General features: G+C 37.7%; 1 protein-coding gene across 1 annotated transcript; it reads left to right on the top strand.

Moving 5' to 3' along the window:
- The first annotated feature begins 3,705 nt into the window (after positions 1–3,705).
- Positions 3,706–18,853, top strand: LOC128607645 (transketolase). The gene is made up of 14 exons (XM_053624706.1): positions 3,706–3,900; positions 6,118–6,235; positions 7,150–7,263; positions 8,333–8,430; positions 9,836–10,027; positions 10,480–10,598; positions 11,390–11,583; positions 12,057–12,221; positions 12,928–13,084; positions 14,434–14,564; positions 15,170–15,253; positions 15,890–15,983; positions 16,351–16,473; positions 17,835–18,853. Exons 1-14 carry the CDS (start codon positions 3,794–3,796, stop codon positions 18,026–18,028), a joined length of 1,890 nt encoding a protein of 629 aa, XP_053480681.1. The 5' UTR covers positions 3,706–3,793; the 3' UTR covers positions 18,029–18,853.
- Positions 18,854–20,441: the final 1,588 nt, after the last annotated feature.

Genomic DNA, 20,441 nt, shown 5'->3' with positions numbered 1-20,441 from the left:
ATCTACCATCGCAGTTCAGGTGAAAGTAGCTATTGACTTCGCTCTAGCCCCAGTTGTTGCGTCGTTTGAGAGTTTTAAATCGGACATTGAATCACAAGGACGGCGTATTGACGAGCTTGTCCAGCACCTGAACGATTACAGTGACCGCATTGTAACACTGGAACAGACAGTGCTGAAGCTAACTTCGGCTAACAAACAACTCACCGAGGAAGTTGAGGATTTAGAGTCCCGCTCGCGGCGCTGCAATCTCCGGGTCATCAGTATTCCGGAACGAGAAGAAGGGAGCGATCTGGTAACATTTATGTCAGAAATCTTTCCGACTGCTCCATTGCTGGATAGAGCGCACCGCATTGGCCCCGTGCCCTCGGAGGAACAGCGAGAGAATCAGAGGTCCAGAGTGATGATTGTGCGGTTTCACTACTTTCACGACAGAGGAAAAGTTGTTAGATGCGGGAATTGGAATCAACTTTTCCATCAGGGCCGTAAGGTCTTCATCTTTCCTGACTTCAGCTCCAGCGTCGCTAAGAGGAGAGCGGCCTTCGCTACGGTGAGAAACAGCTTGCGTGAGAGAAATGTGCGGTCTTCTCTCAGATACCCTGCTCGCCTTCGGATAGACCTCGGTGATGAGACGCTACAATTCGACTGTCCCCAAAAAGCGCAACGATGGTTTAATGAACGGTTTCCTCCATCTTAATCTGTCTACATGACAGTTACCCAATTTATTAATACCTGTAATGGGACTGTAAAACTACGCGGGTGTGGACAACTATATTAGTTTCCATGTAAATCTACAGGTTGCCTGTGATACATAATGACTGTGTTTTGTTTTTTTTTGCTCGGGAGTGACTTCACACAACAAGAATAGGTACGGTTCACAAGTATCGGATGTTCCAGTGTTGTAGGGTTCTGCCTCCATTGTTTGGGAATGGAGAGAAGATAATTGATGGTCGGGTGGTGGGGTGGGGGAGGGTGGGGTGGTGTGTTGTTGTTGTGGGTTTTTCTCCCCCCCCCCCTTTTTTTTTCTTCTTTTTTTTTTTTTTCTTTTTTCCCCCCTTTCCTTATTGATATCAACCTCTCTGTACTCCATTCTGTACTAATCTAAATTGATGGAAAATACCCGAAGTTCATTCAGATTTCTAAGTTGGAATGTGAAAGGTCTGAATGGTCCCATTAAAAGATCCAAGGTTTTGACACATTTAAAACTACAAAAACCTGACGTTGCATTTCTTCAGGAAACTCATCTCCGTCTCAGGGATCAACGAAGACTCCAAGCTCGCTGGACATCGCATATGTTCCACTCCAATTTTGATTCCAGGTCCAGGGGAGTTTCTATTTTGATAAGTAAGACTGTGCCCTTTTCTTTTGATAACGTTATTTCTGATGTAAATGGTAGATATGTGATTGTGGAAGGGAAAATTTCACAAACGCCAGTAGTTTTGGTGAATGTATATGCCCCGAATTTTGATAGTGCTCCTTTTGCTCAGAATTTGTTATCAAAAATTTCTGCTTTGAACACGCATCTCTTGATATTTGGGGGAGATTTAAACTGTGTTATTGACCCGGTTTTGGACAAATCTAGCGCTGTTGCAAAGGCTCCCTCTGCAATGGCAAAGGTGTTCTCTGAGTTTATGGTTCAGAATGGTTACATTGATCCGTGGAGGTATTTTAACCCCACAGTGAGAAAATATTCTTTTTTTTCTCACGTACATAAATATTTTTCTCGCATTAATTACTTTTTTATTAATAACTCTCTAATTTCTTGGGTTGTAAACTCTGAATATCTACCAATTGTTATTTCAGACCATGCTCCTCTAAGTCTTGACATTCTTCTACCTTCACATCGCGCCTTTCGTCCACCATGGAGGCTTAACTCTCTACTTTTATCCGATTCAGCGTTTTGCAAGTATATTTCTACTTCAATAGATGATTTTCTTCTTACTAACCAAACTGATTCAATCTCTTACTCTTTACTTTGGGAAACTTTAAAGGCCTTCTTAAGGGGACAGATGATCTCTTATTCTGCTCATACCAATAAGCAATGCAAGGATAAGAAAAAAGAGACATCGGATAATATTCGAGCCATTGATGACCAATAAGCTCTCAGCGTCAAACTCTGAACCATAAACAAGCTAGTGTTGTGGCCTTTGCATCGTTACTTGCTCGGCGCAGAATACTGTTGTCTTGGACCTCTCCACAACCCCCCTCTATATCAGTCTGGCTTAAAGATTTAATCTTCTTTTTAAAACCTGAAAAAATCAAGTACAACATCAGAGGCAGGGGTGACTCATTTTTGGGAAAATGGGCACAATTTATTACCTACTTCAATGATGTACGCACCCTGGTGGTGGATTGAGGAGAGGTGGACTGTAATTCCTGATCATCTTACCCCTTTTTTTGTTGTTGTTGTTTTGGGTTTTTATGTTTGTTAGTTTTTTTTTTTTTTTTTTTTTTTTGTTTGTTTGTTTGTTTGTTTGTTTTTTCTTTGGTTGTTTGTTTATTGTTTTTTTGTTTCCCCCTTTCTTTTGGTTTTGGCTGTGGTTGTTTGTTGGGGTTGTTGGGTTGGGTGTTATGTAAAATGTAAATTTTCAATAAAAATTCTATGATCAAAAAAAAAAAAAAATCCAAGAGCACAGCAACGACTCATCCAGCAAGTCACAAAAGAGCCAAGGAGAACATCAGAGGACCCACAGGCCTCTTTTGCATCAATAAAGGTGCAATAAAGGAGTCTATGACTCCACTATCAGAAAGACACTGGGCAAAAATGGCATCCATGGAAGAGTGGCGAGGTGAAAACCACTGCTGACCCAGAGAACATTAAGGCTCATCTGAATTTTTCCAAAACACACCTTGATGATCCTCAAACCTTTTGGGAGAGTGTTCTGTGGATTGATGAGTTGAAAGTGGAACTGTTTGGAAGACAGGGGTCCCATTACCTCTGGCGTAAGCCAAACACAGAATTCCACAAAAAGAACATCATACCTACGGTCAAGCATAGTGGTGGAAGTGTGATGGTGTGGGGATGCTTTGCTGCTTCAGAGCCTGAGCAACTTGCAGTAATTGAGGGAAACGTGAATTCTGCTATCTACCAGAAAATCCTAAAGGAGAATGTCCTGTCTTTGGTCCGCAACTCAAGTGCAGCTGGATTATGCAGCAAGAAAATGATCCAAAGCATAGGAGTAAATCCTAGTCCTAGAAGTAAGTGAAAGACTGATCTCCAGTTATCAGAAGTGTTTGGTTGCAGTTATTGCTGCTAAAGGTGGCACAACCAGATTTTAAGTTTAAAGGGGCAAATCGTTTTTCACATGGCTTATAGGTGTTGGATAACGTTTTTTGCTTCAATAAAAAAGATAAAAACTATAGTGCGTTTACTCAGGGTGCCTTTGTTGTATGTTATATTTCGTTTGAAGATCTGAAACTATTTAGTATATATAGAGATATACACAAAAACAGAAGAAATCAGGAAATATTTTTTCACAGCACTGTGTGTGTGTGTGTATGTATATATATATATATATATATATATATATATATATATATATATATATATATATAATTTTTTTTTACTTTTACTTACTCTTAGTCTCTCTATCCGCGCCCCCCCTCCCTCCCCTCCCTCTCCCTCCCCTCCCTCTCCCTCCCCCCCCCCCTCCCTCTCCCTCCCCCCTCCCTCTCCCACACACACACACACTGCTGCATATAAACACATGCACACAGAGTGCAGCGAGGACCACCGACCTGTTCTTCATCCATTTCCATCCTTTTCATCACATAAGTTTATACACAGGACGCCACCATGGAGGACTATCACAAACCAGATAAACAAACACTGCAAGAGCTGAGAAACATCGCGAACCGACTCCGAATCAATTCCATAAAGGCGACCACTGCAGCTGGCAGCGGGTAAGAGACCCACAGCATGTAGGCTTTATGTACATATACGCTCTCTCTCTCTCTCTCTCTCTCTCTCTCTCTCTCTCTCTGTAAAACACTACAGCTGGAGGTCCTGTGTGCACTTGCCCACTGCGCGTGCATTAGAAGCGGTAGTCACGTGGCTGTCGAGGCTCACACACCTGGCCCGACTCTAGACTGGTTTAAACTAGAACTCAGTTAGTAATAATAATAATAATAATAATAATAATAATAATAATAAAAGGCTAAAACGGGCACAGTGTGTTGTCTTTTTTTTTATCACATTTCTTTCACGTTATCTATTTCGTAGACAGTAACACAAGTCACTGTAATAGTAGACAAAAGCTGTTTATCTAGCCTACTTAGCCTTTTATTTTACTAGCCTTTATATAGCACGTATTTCAAACACATTTCATGGATATGGTAAGTTATGAACTAGTTAACGATTAGACTTACTTGTCTATAATCATTAAGTAAATATTGGACACCTGCTCCAATTTCATAATCAAGAACAGGTCAGATTTACAGAATAAGAGTGGCCTTGCACAATAGTTGAAATAACCAGTAATGTTATTTGTGTGGCTTCCTGGTGGGGGGAAAAACCCCTCACATGATGATATTCTGACATTTTCCACTATATATAGTTGTAAAAACTGCATTGTTTAAGGTTCTTATTTGCATGTATCTGAACCGCATGTACAATTATAGCATTTTAAAAATCTGGAATTACCACCAAAAGTGAAAAGACTGTGGCGCAGGAGCATCACAACCTGTATCTGTTTCCAAATAGCACATAGCTCTCCAGCAACTTCAGAAACACCTGGCATAGACTGTGTGAGGAAAATATACATAATAAAAACATCTCCATGTTATTTTTGTGAAATATTTTAAGGTTTTTTTTTGTAATAACAGTGTCTAAGTTATCTTAATGGCATAGCATTTAACACTCTTTTATATCGTCCAGCCTATTACTCTGAAGATTTAATATATTCTCAACAAACATAATTCTAATGGCATGCTGCTATTATTAGAGGGTTTTTTTAAAAAAAGTCAAACAGTATTGTTATAAGAGCAACTATTCATTCAACTATTAGTGAAAAGACACAACAGAGTGAGAAGAAATTATAGAACCATATAATTATTCAGTAACATTAAAATATTATTAAAGTTCTTTTCTCCTCAAATGATGTGATGATGTGTAATGAAACTGTCATATTATATATATATATATAGAGAGAGAGAGAGAGAGAGAGAGAGAGAGAGAGAGAGAGATCATATGTTTACATAAGCCTTGAAAAATGTTAAAAAACGAGGGATCATAAAAAATTGCATTTTGTTTTTATTTAGTACTGCCCTGAATAAGCTTTTTCACATAACAGATGTTTAAATCTAGTCCACAAGACACAATAATAACTAAATTTACACAAATTAACCAGTTCAGAAGTTTACATACGCTTGATTCTTAATACTGTGTGTCGTTACCTGGATGATAAACAACCGTTTTTATGTTTCGTGATAGTTGTTCATGAGTCCCTTGTTTGTCCTGAGCAGTTAAACTGCCCACTGTTCTTCAGAAAAATCCTCCAGGTCCTGCACGTTGTTTGTTTTTCCAACATCTTCTACATATTTGACCCCTTTCCAACATTGGCTATTTCATGTTGAGATCCATCTTTTCACACTGAGGACAGCTGAGGGATTCGTACACAACTATTACAAAAGGTGCAAACATTCATTGATGCTCAAGAAAGTTACACGATACATTAAGAGCCAGGGGGATGTAAACTTTTGAACAGAATGATTGGTGAAAATTGTTATTATTTTATCTTCTGGGAAACATGTAAATATCTTATGTAGCTTCGTAAGAGCAGTACTAAATGAAAAAAATAAGATCATTTAAAAAAATAATAAAACCCTGTTGTAACATGTCCTCCACTCATGATAGGCATGTACTGAGAAACTTTCACTATAATAAGGCTGACTAGCATCAACACTTTTTAGCAAATTTTGCCCATGCCTAACAAATCAATTCATGTCTGTTGTATAATACCTGCATGTTTTAAACTTTTAGATTCCATTTCCAGTTGGTTGCAGATTTTACTGTATGTGTTCTGTGTTTGCACATGTTTTTGATTTGAACGCAGCATGTGAAATTGTGTGTGAGTCTGAATAGTATCTGGGTGGAATCTTTGCATATTTTCTGTTCTGCAGACACCCAACATCATGTTGCAGTGCAGCAGAGATCATGTCTGTGGTCTTCTTTCACACCATGAAATACAAACCTGATGACCCACGTAATCCCAGCTATGACCGCTTTGTTCTGTCCAAGGTAACAGACACATTGCTCTGCTGTATCTAATAGATATAAACTATATAAAAATAGATATTAACATTGTATAGAACACCAAGTTAAATTCACACAGACTCAAAATACGCAAAAAAAAAAAAAAAAACGAAACCCTCCACATGAACTGATCAACTGAATAAGCTTCTTGCTTTGATAGCATAGTTTCCAGCACAGCGTATAATGCTGCTCAAATGTGATTGTGTTCTCTGTCTGAGCAGTGTCAGATAACCTGATAGGGTTACGTTGTATTGTGTACATGAAAGTTAACACTAGTCCAGACGTAACAAACCAGTTACAGCAGATTGCATAACTTTGAGAAGGTTTCCTTATCCTTTTTTAAACAACAAAAAAAAATTGATAAAGGGCATTCTTTTGAATGAAAACAGATTAGATATGTGGCGTAGACAATCCTGAGTCAACATCACAGAATATCATGATATATAGATTTTGACAGTTGAGTTGAAATTGTGACAGTTTATTTTTAGTTGATGGATTGGTCAAATCTTCGCTAGCGTCTAGTTAATAACACGCTGTCCATTAAAAGTTCATTTAAACCAGATGTTGATGAGAGAGGTCAGAGGAGAATGGCCAGACTGTTTCGAGCTGACAGAAAGTCTACGGTAACTCAAATCACCACTCTTTACAACCATGGTGAGCAGAAAAGCATCCCAGAATACACAAGACATCAAACCTTGAGGCAGATGGGCTACAACAGCAGAGGACAACATCAGGTCCCACACCTGTTCCACTTCTCTGCTGTTGTAGAGTGTGGTTTTGTGAGTTACCGTAATAAATGTACACAGAATTAAATATACTAAAGTGTACTATAATCAGTATAGGAAACTATATCAATGTAGACAAACTTTGTGTTAACGTTGTGTGTGTATGTGTTTAAGGGTCATGCTGCTCCAGTGCTCTATGCCGCCTGGGCAGAAGCAGGTTCCCTCCAAGAAAGTGAGCTGCTTAACCTCCGAAAAATTGACTCCATCCTGGAGGGCCACCCAGTTCCAGTAAGCAAATACATATGCAGGAAGTTTCACAATAGACAGTTTTTCTTCTGGCTAATTTAATATGATTGAGATTTAAATAAGCATTTCCCTACAAAACAGTGTAATGTTACTTGAAGTGATACATGAAGTCTGGAAAGCACCCCACAGAGTTATGACATAGAATCCTGCTCCTTGGTTCCTATTAGCTTTAGGGTGTCATGATCATTTTCTATTTATTTGATTGAACTATAACTAATTCTGACTGTAAGCGTAACGTAGTAAGCATCTGCAAATAAATTTTAATTGTTAATAAAACTTTATGAAGAAAGAGGACATAACATACAACGACATTGTAGACAATTAGGACAATTGATACAGAATGTGAATGAACTTTGAGGGGTTGGCAAGGTTCATGGGGAGGACAGAGAAGGAAAGAAAAAGAAGAGAATGAATAGACAGTGAACCGTGTTAGAGGGAGGAAAAATGGAGGTAGTGAGAATAGGAGACAACCAGATATGGTGAAGCCTCCTGTTAAGAGACGTTTAGGTAACTTTTATTACAGGAGTCTCCAGTGTCAGTGATTTGTAATAGTAAGTTTTCAATACTGGAAAGTCTTCAGGACAGAGAACTTTCCGCATTGTGGTTTCTCAGTAACATGTCAAGTTGCATTGTTGGTCTTGTTAACTTAAAGAGAATAAAAAAAGAGATGTTCATGAGGGAAGCACTGTTTATAAGTGATAACAGGAACTAACTTGTCTCATGAACATTCCACCACAACAAGAACTAGAAACTGATCAAAAGTATGATGTTTCATTCTCTTTTTTTCATACATCATGGGTATCAATGGCAAATAGCAGTTGTATAAGAGGAACAAAAACCTCTATTATGTAGAATGATTTATTCTGTGATTTAAAATGTAGGATATTCTCATGCCAAATTGCACATTTGTGTTGCAGATATTTGACATTATATTGTATACACTCTCACATGCATCATTATAGAACGATGCGATAATGTTAAACCATGAAAATTGTTGAAGGATGTAGGTTTTTGGTCAAATGTGTATCTCTGTTCTTTTTTTAAATTATAGAAACAGCCATTTGTGGACGTGGCCACAGGATCTCTTGGGCAAGGACTTGGTGCTGCATGTGGGATGGCCTATACTGGAAAATATTTTGACAAGGCGAGGTATAAAACAATATACATAAAGTACTGCTAATGCTAGGTCACGTTCAGGGGCTATACATTGATAAACATGAATCGTACTCAAGGAAATTCAGTGTAGTTGCAGAGATGATTAAACCTTTTCACTCAGTCTTGATGTGAGCTCATTGTTCTATGCACTTTTTTGCATTTGCTTCCTTGTCTGTCTCCATATCGCTTTCTTCCTCTTTGTATTTCTGCATTCTGTCAAATCTTCAGCTCTAATAAGACGCTAATGGAGAAATCTTGCCCACCCCTGCACTCTTTCTCTGGTTAGCTGTCATTCTAACCTCCCTCCATCTTTCCTCCCTCTTCAGCAGCCCCCATCAGTTCTCTGTTGATTTATTCTTTCCTTTCTTTGATTTTTCTGGCATCATTAAAGTACAACCCAAACCACCACCATAACCATAACCATATCTGATACCATCTGATATCTATACTAGATATCTAAACATGCCACATCTGTAGGATTATCCAATCAGTGCTTATGTAGTCTACTCAAATGTTAATCACTTACTCATTTTACACCTACAAAATCAAATCATTAAGATGTGTTTAGCTTTTGTGTGTGTACTGTCTTGCCAGGTGTGTTTGTGTTGGAGTGGCAGAGTCAGCCTTTTCTTTTAATGGCGTGTGTGGAATATGCATGATAATGCTCACTGTTCAGTCTAATCACACTACATTAATAAAACATGTCTAATTGACTGGAAAGGTGTCTGAACCAAAAGTAGTGTGTGTGTGTGTGTGTGTGTGTGTGTGTGTGTGAGTGAGAGAGAGAGAGGGGTGTGTGTGTGTCGTCACTGACTGTTATGCAAAACATCAGATTTCATTTAAACTCCATTCAACTATGACAGTTCCAAAACATATTTCTTTCTGTCTTTCTTTCTTTCATTATCTCCTTATAACACTTTAAAACTTGATTCTATCTGTATTTCTTTTTTTTCTAAGCATATCTATATAATTCTAATATAACAGATATGTAGATAAAGTTAATATTATATAATTATATATAAGTAAATATAATTATAAGTTAATTGATTAATATAATTAATATCTACATAAGTTTAAACCTGTTAAAACAAGATGAATCATTTGTTTTTAGTATCTAAAATGAACTGATTTCATGATTTGAATGACATTTGAAATAAAGTTTGCTTAGCATTTTTTTTACCTTAAATACACACACACACACACACACACACACACACACACACACAAAGTATTCTGTATATTTTTGAAATATTCTGTATAAGTTTTCTATAGGCCCATGGTTATTGATGCAGGCTGCTAACTGGTTGCTCTGTAAGACTATAAAATATACCTTCCCAGCATTTTGGGTTAAATCACTTTATTTCTTTTTATTTCTTTCTCCATCTTTCTGGTTGTGTAGTTACCGTGTGTACTGCCTGCTCGGGGACGGTGAGCTGTCTGAGGGCTCAGTGTGGGAGGCCATGGCCTTTGCTTCCTTCTATAAGTTGAACAATTTGGTAGCCATTCTGGACATCAACCGACTTGGCCAGAGCGACCCTGCACCCCTGCAGCACAAGGTGGAGAAGTACAGGGAACGCTGCCAGGCCTTCGGGTGAGTGTGTACATGTGTAGGATGTACCATTCAGTGCGTATTCCTACCTCACTTTCAGTGTGCCTGGGAAAGGCTCAAGATCCAGCGTGACTGAAGACACTTTATACATGTGGCTGATAATAGAAAAATAATGTAATAATAACACAATGCACATCACATGCCCTAAACTCCCTGGACACTGTGGCAGATCAGACTTACATTCCATACTCTCATAACTACACACTTTTCCTTTTAGTTTCACTGACTGATTCATAGTAGCTACAGAATAATGTGCTTTAAGATGAATAACTGCATAATAAACTGATATTTAGTTCCACTTTCCTCAGAATTTTGTAGGATAATGCAAGGCTGCAGCCCATCAGAGTTTCTCTAACACTCCTTATACCCTGTGTGTGTGTGTGTGTGTGTGTGTGTGTGTGTGTGTGTGTGTGTGTGTGTGTGTGTGTGTGAAGATGGCATGCTGTCATTGTGGATGGCCACAGTGTGGAGGAGCTTTGCAAGGCTCTGTGTCAACCCCATGACCAGCCTACTGCCATTGTTGCCCAAACCATTAAGGGCAAAGGCATTCCAGGTACAACACACACACTGAAAAAACACCACAGTACATGTGCACAGAGAACACACAGTTTATATATATTTATATTGTCCAACATGAATTATAAGTAAACTTCTCAACATTATACACCAACTGCTCATGTACATCCTACACTGCTGTAATAGTCACTGCACGCTATATACACTACATCATACAAAAACAATATGTAGGAAATAGATCAAATTACAGATAACTACAGATAATTAGGTAGGTATGTTATTAATCTAGGGTTCATCCAGCATATTTACAAAATCTACACTTTTGAATACACAGGCATATTCAGTCCCAATTAAAACCGTACGCATGGTGTATGTGAGGAAAATCCCTATGCAGCACTTACACATCGCTTGTTAATTATGCAGAAGCCTACAGGCTGTGTGTCAACCACTGCTGCCTCTATCATGTTGTTTTACACCTAGATGGTCTCACTTGATCCAGTTGATTCCATTATATTCGTACAGTGCTTTTAACAATAGACACTGTCACAAAGCAGCTTTATAGAAATCCAGATGTAGATGTAGCTCCATAACGAGCAAACCAGAGCCATCTAATGAGCTGTGCTTATGGTATGAGAAAGAAAACATAGGAATCAGACTCTAAAAAGGAAACCTGCTATTTTAAAAAAAAAAAAAAATCTGTATAGTATATGGACTTATTGAGGGAAAAAGGCAAATCGTACTGACCCACTGACCTATTAAACACCTTCACCTTTACATTCTGGCTGCTTTGGAAGCAAATCTATAGGTCTGTGTTTGTGTGTATTATAGACACAGAAGATAAGATGGGTTGGCATGGTAAACCCCTGCCTAAGGACATGGCTGAGAGTGTAATAAAGGACCTACAAAGTCAGATTACAAGCGACAAGAAGCTGTCCCCCCCAACACCAACTGAAGACGCACCTCCCGTCAACCTGAAAAACATCCAAATGCCCAGCGAACCCAAATACATACTCGGAGAGAAGGTATGGACAAGAAATGACACAACCCCAATATTTAGGTGGGGCTAACTCAGCAGGGTGGGTCTCGTAGACTTTACCCATAGACAAACCCTCTTCTTTTGGCACAAATAAATCTAACTAGTTTAACGACACATTTTATGTGTATATAGGGCTGCAACTAATGATTATTTTCATAATCGATTAATAAAAAAAATAAAATAAAAAACTTTCAATACTATTTTTTCATTTATTTAAAATAAAATCCACAAACTGAGTGTTACAAATATAAACTTCAGACTGTAACTTATATATACACACACACATTTAGGACTGTAGTTTAATTATCAGTGCTTTTTGTGTGCATCTATAATAAAGTAATTCATAAATACTTATATATGATATAAACTAATAAATGTATATACTAGTTTATATTATATATGTGTAAGTAAATACTAACAGAAGATTGCTGAAAAAACTATGGCTTAATTGTCTTTCAGATCGCTACGAGGAAAGCCTATGGTCTGGCTCTTGAAAAACTTGGCCATGCCAACAAGCACGTTGTTGTCATGGACGCAGACACAAAGAATTCCACCTTTTCTGAGATTTTCAAGAACAAATTTCCTGACCGCTATGTGGAGTGCTACATCGCAGAGCAGAATATGGTACGTGACATCATCATAATAATGTCCTACATTATTATACGTGACATCATCATAATAATGTCCTACATTATTAGCACATTTAATGAGATGAGCTCTGTTTAAGGCTCTTGGGCATGTGGGTCACAGCTGATTATCATGGCCATCGTATCATCTTACTTATTTTTATTTTTTTAGCAAAAGCTGAGGCTTATTATACAGCACCTACACAGAGAGCCATGCAAAATGATTATTTTATTATAAAAGTGAGGAGTGGAAGTGTGGTCCAATGGCAGTTACACAATAAAGCATCTTCAGCATGTTCAGCATGCAAGCTGTTACAGTACAGAAAGCTGTTAAAAAGAAGTAGCAGGTGTGGAGCCATAGAAGAGGAAAGTTTTGTAAAAGAGGTAGCAGTATTGCTGAATTATTACTACACAGCCTCTTGCAACCACTGAACAGTAGTTGTGTGTATATGTTTTGCAATTTTCTTAAGGCAACAGTGACATAACGCTTGCTGCATTAGATGTAGATGTTTACTGCATTAACTGAAGCCACTGACATACAAAACAGCTCTGGATGTATATAGTTCTCTTATATAGTTCTCTTATAATCTCTCATTATTAAACAAGTACAGTTCTAATAGGATGTCCAGGGAGACATCTGGCTGAGATCTGGCTGTGTGCTTGTACAAAATAAACTGGTCTGAGTAATGTTGTGTTTTTTTCAGGTGAGCGTAGCAGTGGGCTGTGCAGCTCGTGACCGCAACGTTGTTTTTGCCTCGGCGTTTGCCACATTCTTCACCCGAGCCTATGACCAGTTGCGCATGGCCGCCATCTCAGAGAGCAACATCAACCTCTGCGGCTCACACTGTGGCGTTTCCATCGGTTAGTGTTTGCTGACACCTGACCTCTGAACTTTTTTTTTTAACCTTATTGGGAACTATGTAAGTAATAAAACACTTACGTGCGTGTGTGTGTGTGTGTGTGGTATTATAGGAAACTAATCAGTGACAGGGTGGTGTGATATAGCCCGATGCAAAGCGGAGTTACTATTACCACCTGATTACTTTCATATAACATCATGTCACAAAGTGTTTTGTTCCTATGCCACAGCAGTCTGCTAATCATTACATGTTTTATTAATAAAAGAATGACACATCATACGTGTTTATCATTTTATAGTTACATTTAATGTTGTGGAGCATCCATGGAACAAGTTCATTCCTCTTATTAGTTGCATAATAGCCGCTATAAACAGTTATGCATTCACCAGCCTCTTTTTTTTCTACCTCGTGCACTAATAAGACAAAAGAAAGCAAGATTGTCATGTTACCAAGAAGCCAAAAAGCACAAAGTCCTCTGTTTTGAAGACTTTCCCCATGATGAGCTCTGTTAAATAATGTTAAACAAATGAGACTTTTTACAGAAAGCATCCCCATATCGATGGTAATGTTTTTTTTTAATTATCATTGGTCTTAGAGTCCAGACATATTGCTGTGAATAAGTTACTATACAAAAGATACTTATAAGAATGAGTGCATTAATATAAACCTGTGATTAGTCTTACAGCTGGCACTACTTTCAGAGGTGGTGTTATAGAAAATGAAACACCTTCTGCTTATACAGATGAATACAGGAGGATGCATGTTTAATACCAGAACACATCAATAAGCAGGAATGCACATTTCTGTATATGTAGCCTCGTACAATGATAATCACAATACAGTTCAATCCCTTGATGTGCTTCTGCAAACCTGACCTTTTATGAGCAACATTCATTGGTCAGTTTGCAGAAGCCCATACTGCTCCTTTTGTTGTCAGTAATGTATGTATTTTGTTAACATTGCAATGAAACTAAGCAGTAAATACTTTCTCTTGTGACAGTTCTTCTTTTTTTGTTCACTTCCTTCTGGTTAGCATCCTCACATCTCCCTCTTTCTCCTTTCACCATACTTGCAATACACAGTGGCTCAATATTGTTTCTTGTGCTAAAAGGAACTTATCTTGTGGTAATATAAACAAGTATTTGCTTCAGCACTTTGAACCTTTCGAGCACTAACATTGCTCAAGAAGTTAATCTATTATTGGGAATTTATCCCCAACATCGCAGCGCAGTCTAAATTGATCACTTTCTACATATCTACTATATCAGTGTAGAAAAACTGACATATTACATACCACCCGGGGTTGTGTGTTAATTCTTTGTGTGTGTGTGTGTGTGTGTGATATTTTAGGAGAGGATGGTCCCTCTCAGATGGCGCTGGAAGACTTGGCGATGTTCAGAGCCATTCCCACTGCCACCGTGTTCTACCCGAGTGATGCTGTGTCCACTGAGAAGGCAGTGGAGCTGGCTGCTAACACAAAGGTTCTCACAATTCTCTCAGAAGCCAGAATATATTAAACATGTTTTACACAGGGCTTGAAATGAACTCCTGAAAGTTGTAACTGGCAGGCAACTTTGATTATTAATCAAGCATACACTTCTGATTATAAAAAAAAGACATTCCTGTTGAAAAAAAAAAAACAAAACACACTTGTAGTGTATCTGTGTGCACATGTTCACTCAGCTTGATCAGTGTTGTCATGGTTTATTTATTATTTATTGTCACCTTGCAGAAGCTTAGTTAGGCCAATTGTGGAGACTTTAACGCTGGTGTGAACTGAAAGCATCCATTGAAAAGAGTGCAAAGAGAAAGAATGAGAAAAAAAACCCCACAACAAAACACAGATGCTCGAATAAAAAGGAATTAACTGTCCTCTTATTCCAATGAAACTGATAAAAAAAAAAAAATACATACAAATTCATTAATCACTCATTTAACATGTATACTGTTTCATTTGCCCTTAGTGATTATGTGGCAAATCCTGATCCTGGCTTTAATCCTTGTAAAGTTTTGATCCTTACATTAATTCTCCTGATAGCTGTAAAGAGGTTGTTCTTACGCGATGCTGCGTGTTCTCTTTTTACAGGGTATTTGCTTCATCCGAACCAGTCGCCCTGAAAATCCTGTAATCTACAACAGCAATGAAGAGTTCCGTGTAGGCCAGGCGAAGGTATGTTTCTAAAAATTCTGTCCTCTGTGAGTCTGCTGAACTTAAATTACAGCAAGGGTTTATTTCAGCACCCGGCCAAGTACACACTCACACACCCATGGTTATAACAGGCAGAAAATGTCTGTTCTTATACTATTTCCTGTCATTCCACGTCTGGCATATGAGTAAGATTTATCTTAGTTTAGATTAATATCAATGAATACAGTGTAGAATAGAATGTTTTTCTACATTTACAATAGTGGTGTAAGTCAATGACACCATCTGTATCTTTATTCTTACTTAAAACCAAAGTGTGCATGGCCTGGTCCAGATTTATTTATTTATTTATTTTAAAAAAAGGGAAACCTACCGCTGTGCCTCTGAAAACACTGGAATACACTGACCCTGAGAGTTCCTCAATCTCAGCTCCAGTTCATGATGGTCTAAACTAGAGATATGTGCTAAAAATAAATAAATAAATATAATAATAATAATAATGCATCTCTTATTCCTATTGGTATTTGTATTTGTACATATTCTGTTCAAATAATATATTCACTGCAGACACTAACACTGTGGATCAGAGGTCAATAGATTACAGTTTTGTCTTGGTGATGATGAATAAGGTCTATCACATGTTGTGATGTTTATATGCAGGTTGTGTACAAGAACAGCGAAGACCAGGTCACTGTGATTGGAGCTGCTGTAACTCTGCATGAGGCTCTTGATGCAGCTAAGCAGCTGAAGGAAGGTATAATATGCAGAAAGGAGCCAGCACCTGTAAATACCCAAACGTGCCATTAAATGCATGGCAAAGCTCTTCTTACTGTAAGACAGATTGTACTCTTTAGCTAAATCAGGAGGAATTACAGCTCTTTATTAGATACTCTGAGCAGGAAGCTCAGTTAGAATGTCAAACGTGGGTGTTTAACACTGTGATGGCATTCATACATTCTGGAATGATATTGAGTCAGGGAAGGGAATGTGAGGGTTGTAACAAAAGGTCTGTACACTGCCAATGAACATTTAATCAGTTATCAGCCATGGACTATGCCAATGAATGAATTTTTAAGTTTTTATAATCTATTATTAGTGACGTTATTATTTTGTCTTCTCAGAGAAAATATACATTCGAGTGATTGACTTATTCACTATTAAACCCCTGGACTCAAAGACAATTATTGAAAATGCCCGGGCCACAGGGGGTCGCATCATCACTGTAGAGGACCATTACTATGAAGGTGAGTGTTAGAAAATGCTAATAGAGATTTATCACAAGCCTTTAGGTCTAATCTAAGGGTCTTACACTCTCAGGTTATTATTAAATCTTAAAGCATATTATTCAAATAACTAGTATGGGTTATTCGGTAGCTACAGAAAAAAGGGTAGTTCGTGGATGCATGAGACTGGATGAGACTTAAATTTGTGTGTGTGTATATATGTGCGAATGTATGTGCAACACAAGTATGAACTTTCATGCATGTGTGAGGACAAGTCTGAATAGTGTAGTAGAGCGGAGAGTGAGAGAAGGGAAGGGTAGGCTGTGTCGCGGAGGCTTACACTGACCTACAAAACTGCCTCATAACTAATTTGTAAATATATTTTGGCCATTGGGGTGTTTTGATATGTTCAGTCATATTGTGTAGTTTTGTGTGTGTGTGGTGTCCTAGCTCCTGTAAATATCAGTATCAGTTCAAATTTAGAAAAGCCCTATTTGTAAATGATCTGTAGCAGAAATTAAGAACTTCACTGGTTAAATGCAGCCTTTTAAATTATTATACTCGTCCATTCTTTCCTCTCCATTATATCATACACATACAGTGGTGCTTGAAACTTTGTGAACCCTTTAGAATTTTCTAGATATCTGCATAAATATGACCTAAACATCATCAGATTTTCACCCAAGTCCTAAAAGTAGACAAAGTGCATCTGTACTCACAGACTCTGGCTTTTAGTATGTACAGAAAATGAATGAAATGGTATTTTGATTATAAGTGATAATACAGGTTGTGTGTTTCTTAAATAGTGCGTATGTGACGAAAGCGCACTAAGGTAATTGAGAACTCATGATCTGATTCATGATTTATGAAGATTCTTGGTGACAAAAAACAAAACCTGACATAGTTATTATTAGAAGGTTTGTTATGGGTTATTATTACGGGTTAAGAATGAGAGGAGATGGAAGCATATAATACTAAGGTTACAAAAAGGTAAGTACACAAATTGGTTAACATTTTAACATAATAATGTATCAATATCCCTAAGCGAAGATGTCTAATACTTCACACAAAATGCACTAATAATGAGAGCTAATAATGTAATTATGCTATCTTAGCAGCTTTTATTTGCTATTAGAGCATTCTTTTATGAACGATTCAAATATTGAAATATTATTTGTTCAATATTCATTTTATATTATTTTATTATTTTTATTATTTTATTTTTTTTTTTTAAATTAAAAAATAGGTGTCCTAATGTTAAAATAAGTAGGCATTTTCAAGCTTCTGTTTTTATTTTCCCAGGATTTATGTTGGTTTTCGGGGACATGAACTCCTCCATGTTGTTTAACATGAGGTGTTGATTATGATGTGTGGTTGTGCAGGTGGTCTGGGAGAGGCCGTGTGTTCAGCAGTGGTGAATGAACCCGACTTCACCGTGGAGCGCCTCGCTGTTTCTCACGTGCCACGCAGCGGGAAACCCAAAGAACTACTCAAACTGTTCAAAATCGACTCTAAGGCCATTGTTCAGGCCGTCAAGAAAATACTCAATGATACTGCCAACAAAACAACAAAATAAAGAGAGCTTGAGAGAGAGAGAGAGAGAGAGAAAGAAAGAAAGAAAAGGCTGTTTAGTAGCTATAAGTCATGGAAACTGGATTTGTGTTATAATCAGCTTCATTTTTTCTGCTGAATGGTGTGGCATTGTGACACAACAAACCGTCGTAAAGTTCACATCACATTATTTTAATCAGCCGCACATCTAAACAATCTGGTGCTTTGCGTACTTTCACAAAAACAGCCAGCTACATTTACTCTCCACTGTTTCAAACAAATCTTTTGAATAACATTTAAAGATGTGGTTCTGTCGAAAAAGAATTTAGGTACAGTGACTATCTCTTGCTCCAACAACAGTACAACTGTACTGATAACAACTTGCTCCAACAACTGTACAACAGTTATCAGACGCTTAAGCCATGAGCAGAGCAGCTGAGTATGAGATTAACATCACACTGATGGTTAAAATTTCAGTTGACATGACTTACTACTACTAGACATTCCAAATAAATATGATAACTAAAAAATTTTTTTAAAAATTGTTTATTGTCACTAGCATGATTTTATCCTTTAACACTGGGCAGATCTTAACAGTGTGAACTCTGATTTCACTCTGTACTGAACCTGAATCCATGAGAAATCAGTGTTGAGGAAACAATAAACACATGCTGGGACGCACACAACATGAACTCATTAGAGATTTTTTCAAAAGCTTTTGAAGGGGAAATAAAAAGTCATTTCATTTGGAAAAGTATTACTTTATACAATATTGATAATGATGCTATTTTGATGGTTAATAAAATGCACCCTTTCTTCATGCAGCGCAATAAAGACGTGGTTTACTGCAGCTTCAGCAGCCTTAACATTTCATTTGCATTATACATATTTTAAGATTAAAAAGAATTTGAAATGAAAATATGAGACTATATTTAAATACCCGAAAGCAACTTTTTTTTCTAGGCCACACTAGGCTCCAGGATGAATAAACACCTGCTTCTGGTCTGTTCGCGTTGTGGTTCGATTGGTTTCTAATTTATTTATAAATTCTTGTGTACCATTATATTCCGTGATTCATAAGATGTCAGAATATGAATTCGAACTGAATGGTTTGATGAGGATGAAAAGATGGAAATCATATATTATATCATTCACAGTCAACGTATCCAATCCAGTCGTAACGCTATGGGAGATTTTGAACTGATGTGTTAGACAGTGCTCTCTTCCACCATCATCAAAACACCAACTGAGAGAAGATCTTTTTGTTCATCTTCAAGAGAATTGTAGAATCTGTGCCAAAAAGCACTGAAGCCGTTCTGGTAGCTCGTGGTGGCCACTTTTACTAAGACGCCATGCTGCCCATCTGTACTTGAGCATCATTGCTTACAGCCAAATTTTGACAAGCATTAATCAACAGCTGTGCCTTTAATTAATTGCCAAAATGTCAAACTATCCCTTTAAGAACAATGCTTTTGCTGAGTCATGTCATATTCGACTAGAAGTTAATGGAATTGGTCAACCAGCTTGCTAAAACCTGAACTGTTCCTCTAATCTGGCTTGTTTCCTCACGAGCACTAGAGTAAAGCATGCCTTCATTTTGGAACATGAGCTCAATGTTGGTAGAAGGCTTTTAATCAGATTGGCGAGGGGATTCATGTTCGGAGCCAAAGTAACAACATAAGGGGTGACTAAGCACACTTGGAGAACCTCAAGTTGGGAGCCAACAAGCCAAATAAGGTCATGTGCACGCTATACACTCTACCCCCACACACACCGGTTCTCACACACCGTTATTCATTCACTATTCACCCAACAGCTCATTTTACTGTCTTGACTAGTTTGCATAAGCTGCAGAAAATCACCAGGCAGTGAAGCTTCCCTCTCATGTTCTTCAGTGTTGTGTAGATTGTATGTGTTTATTATTCAGCTGCTGAAACTTTGTGTTTTCCTTAGAAGTGCGTATAGTAGTTACCTCACTATCCGTTCTGCACTTCAGATTTGTCTTACACTCTTTGTGAGGAGCTTCCATTCACACTGCAGCTAATCAATGCTATGCTACACTTTAATCTAACACTAACATCAACCTCTTTTTTTCTATATCAAAGCTGCAATTTTTTTTCGGTCAAATTTATGATATAAAAACATGTCCACACACACAGAAAGCTGTGTTCTGGATGTGTTGTGTCTATGTGGAGAAGAACAATGGCAGAATTCTCAGATGGAGATTTACAAGCAGTAATACAAAGTGAAATAAGTCAAGACACTGCAAATCTTGAGAATGCTTCAGAAACGACTCCAAAGCCACTGAGCTCTCATCAACCTCGCAAGTCTGTGGCTCATAATGACGCCACAGATTACTATCTTTTCAAACAAGTAGCTATATTTATATTTTATATATATTATTAAAAAGAAAAAGTATTTACATGGAGTAGCTGTGT

Source organism: Ictalurus furcatus, chromosome 5 (genome assembly GCF_023375685.1).
Source record: "Ictalurus furcatus strain D&B chromosome 5, Billie_1.0, whole genome shotgun sequence".
Taxonomy (NCBI): Eukaryota; Metazoa; Chordata; class Actinopteri; order Siluriformes; family Ictaluridae; genus Ictalurus; species Ictalurus furcatus.
The sequence above is the reverse complement of the archived record's forward strand: the minus strand, read 5'-3'. Positions and strand labels throughout refer to the sequence as shown.

Coding starts and splice junctions, on each gene's coding strand:
- LOC128607645 (XM_053624706.1), top strand. CDS start 3,794: ATGGAGGACTATCACAAACCAGATAAACAAACACTGCAAGAGCTGAGA. Junction 12,222..12,927: donor ACATCGCAGAGCAGAATATG/GTACGTGACATC, acceptor TGTTTTTTTCAG/GTGAGCGTAGCAGTGGGCTG. Junction 15,254..15,889: donor TCCGTGTAGGCCAGGCGAAG/GTATGTTTCTAA, acceptor GTTTATATGCAG/GTTGTGTACAAGAACAGCGA.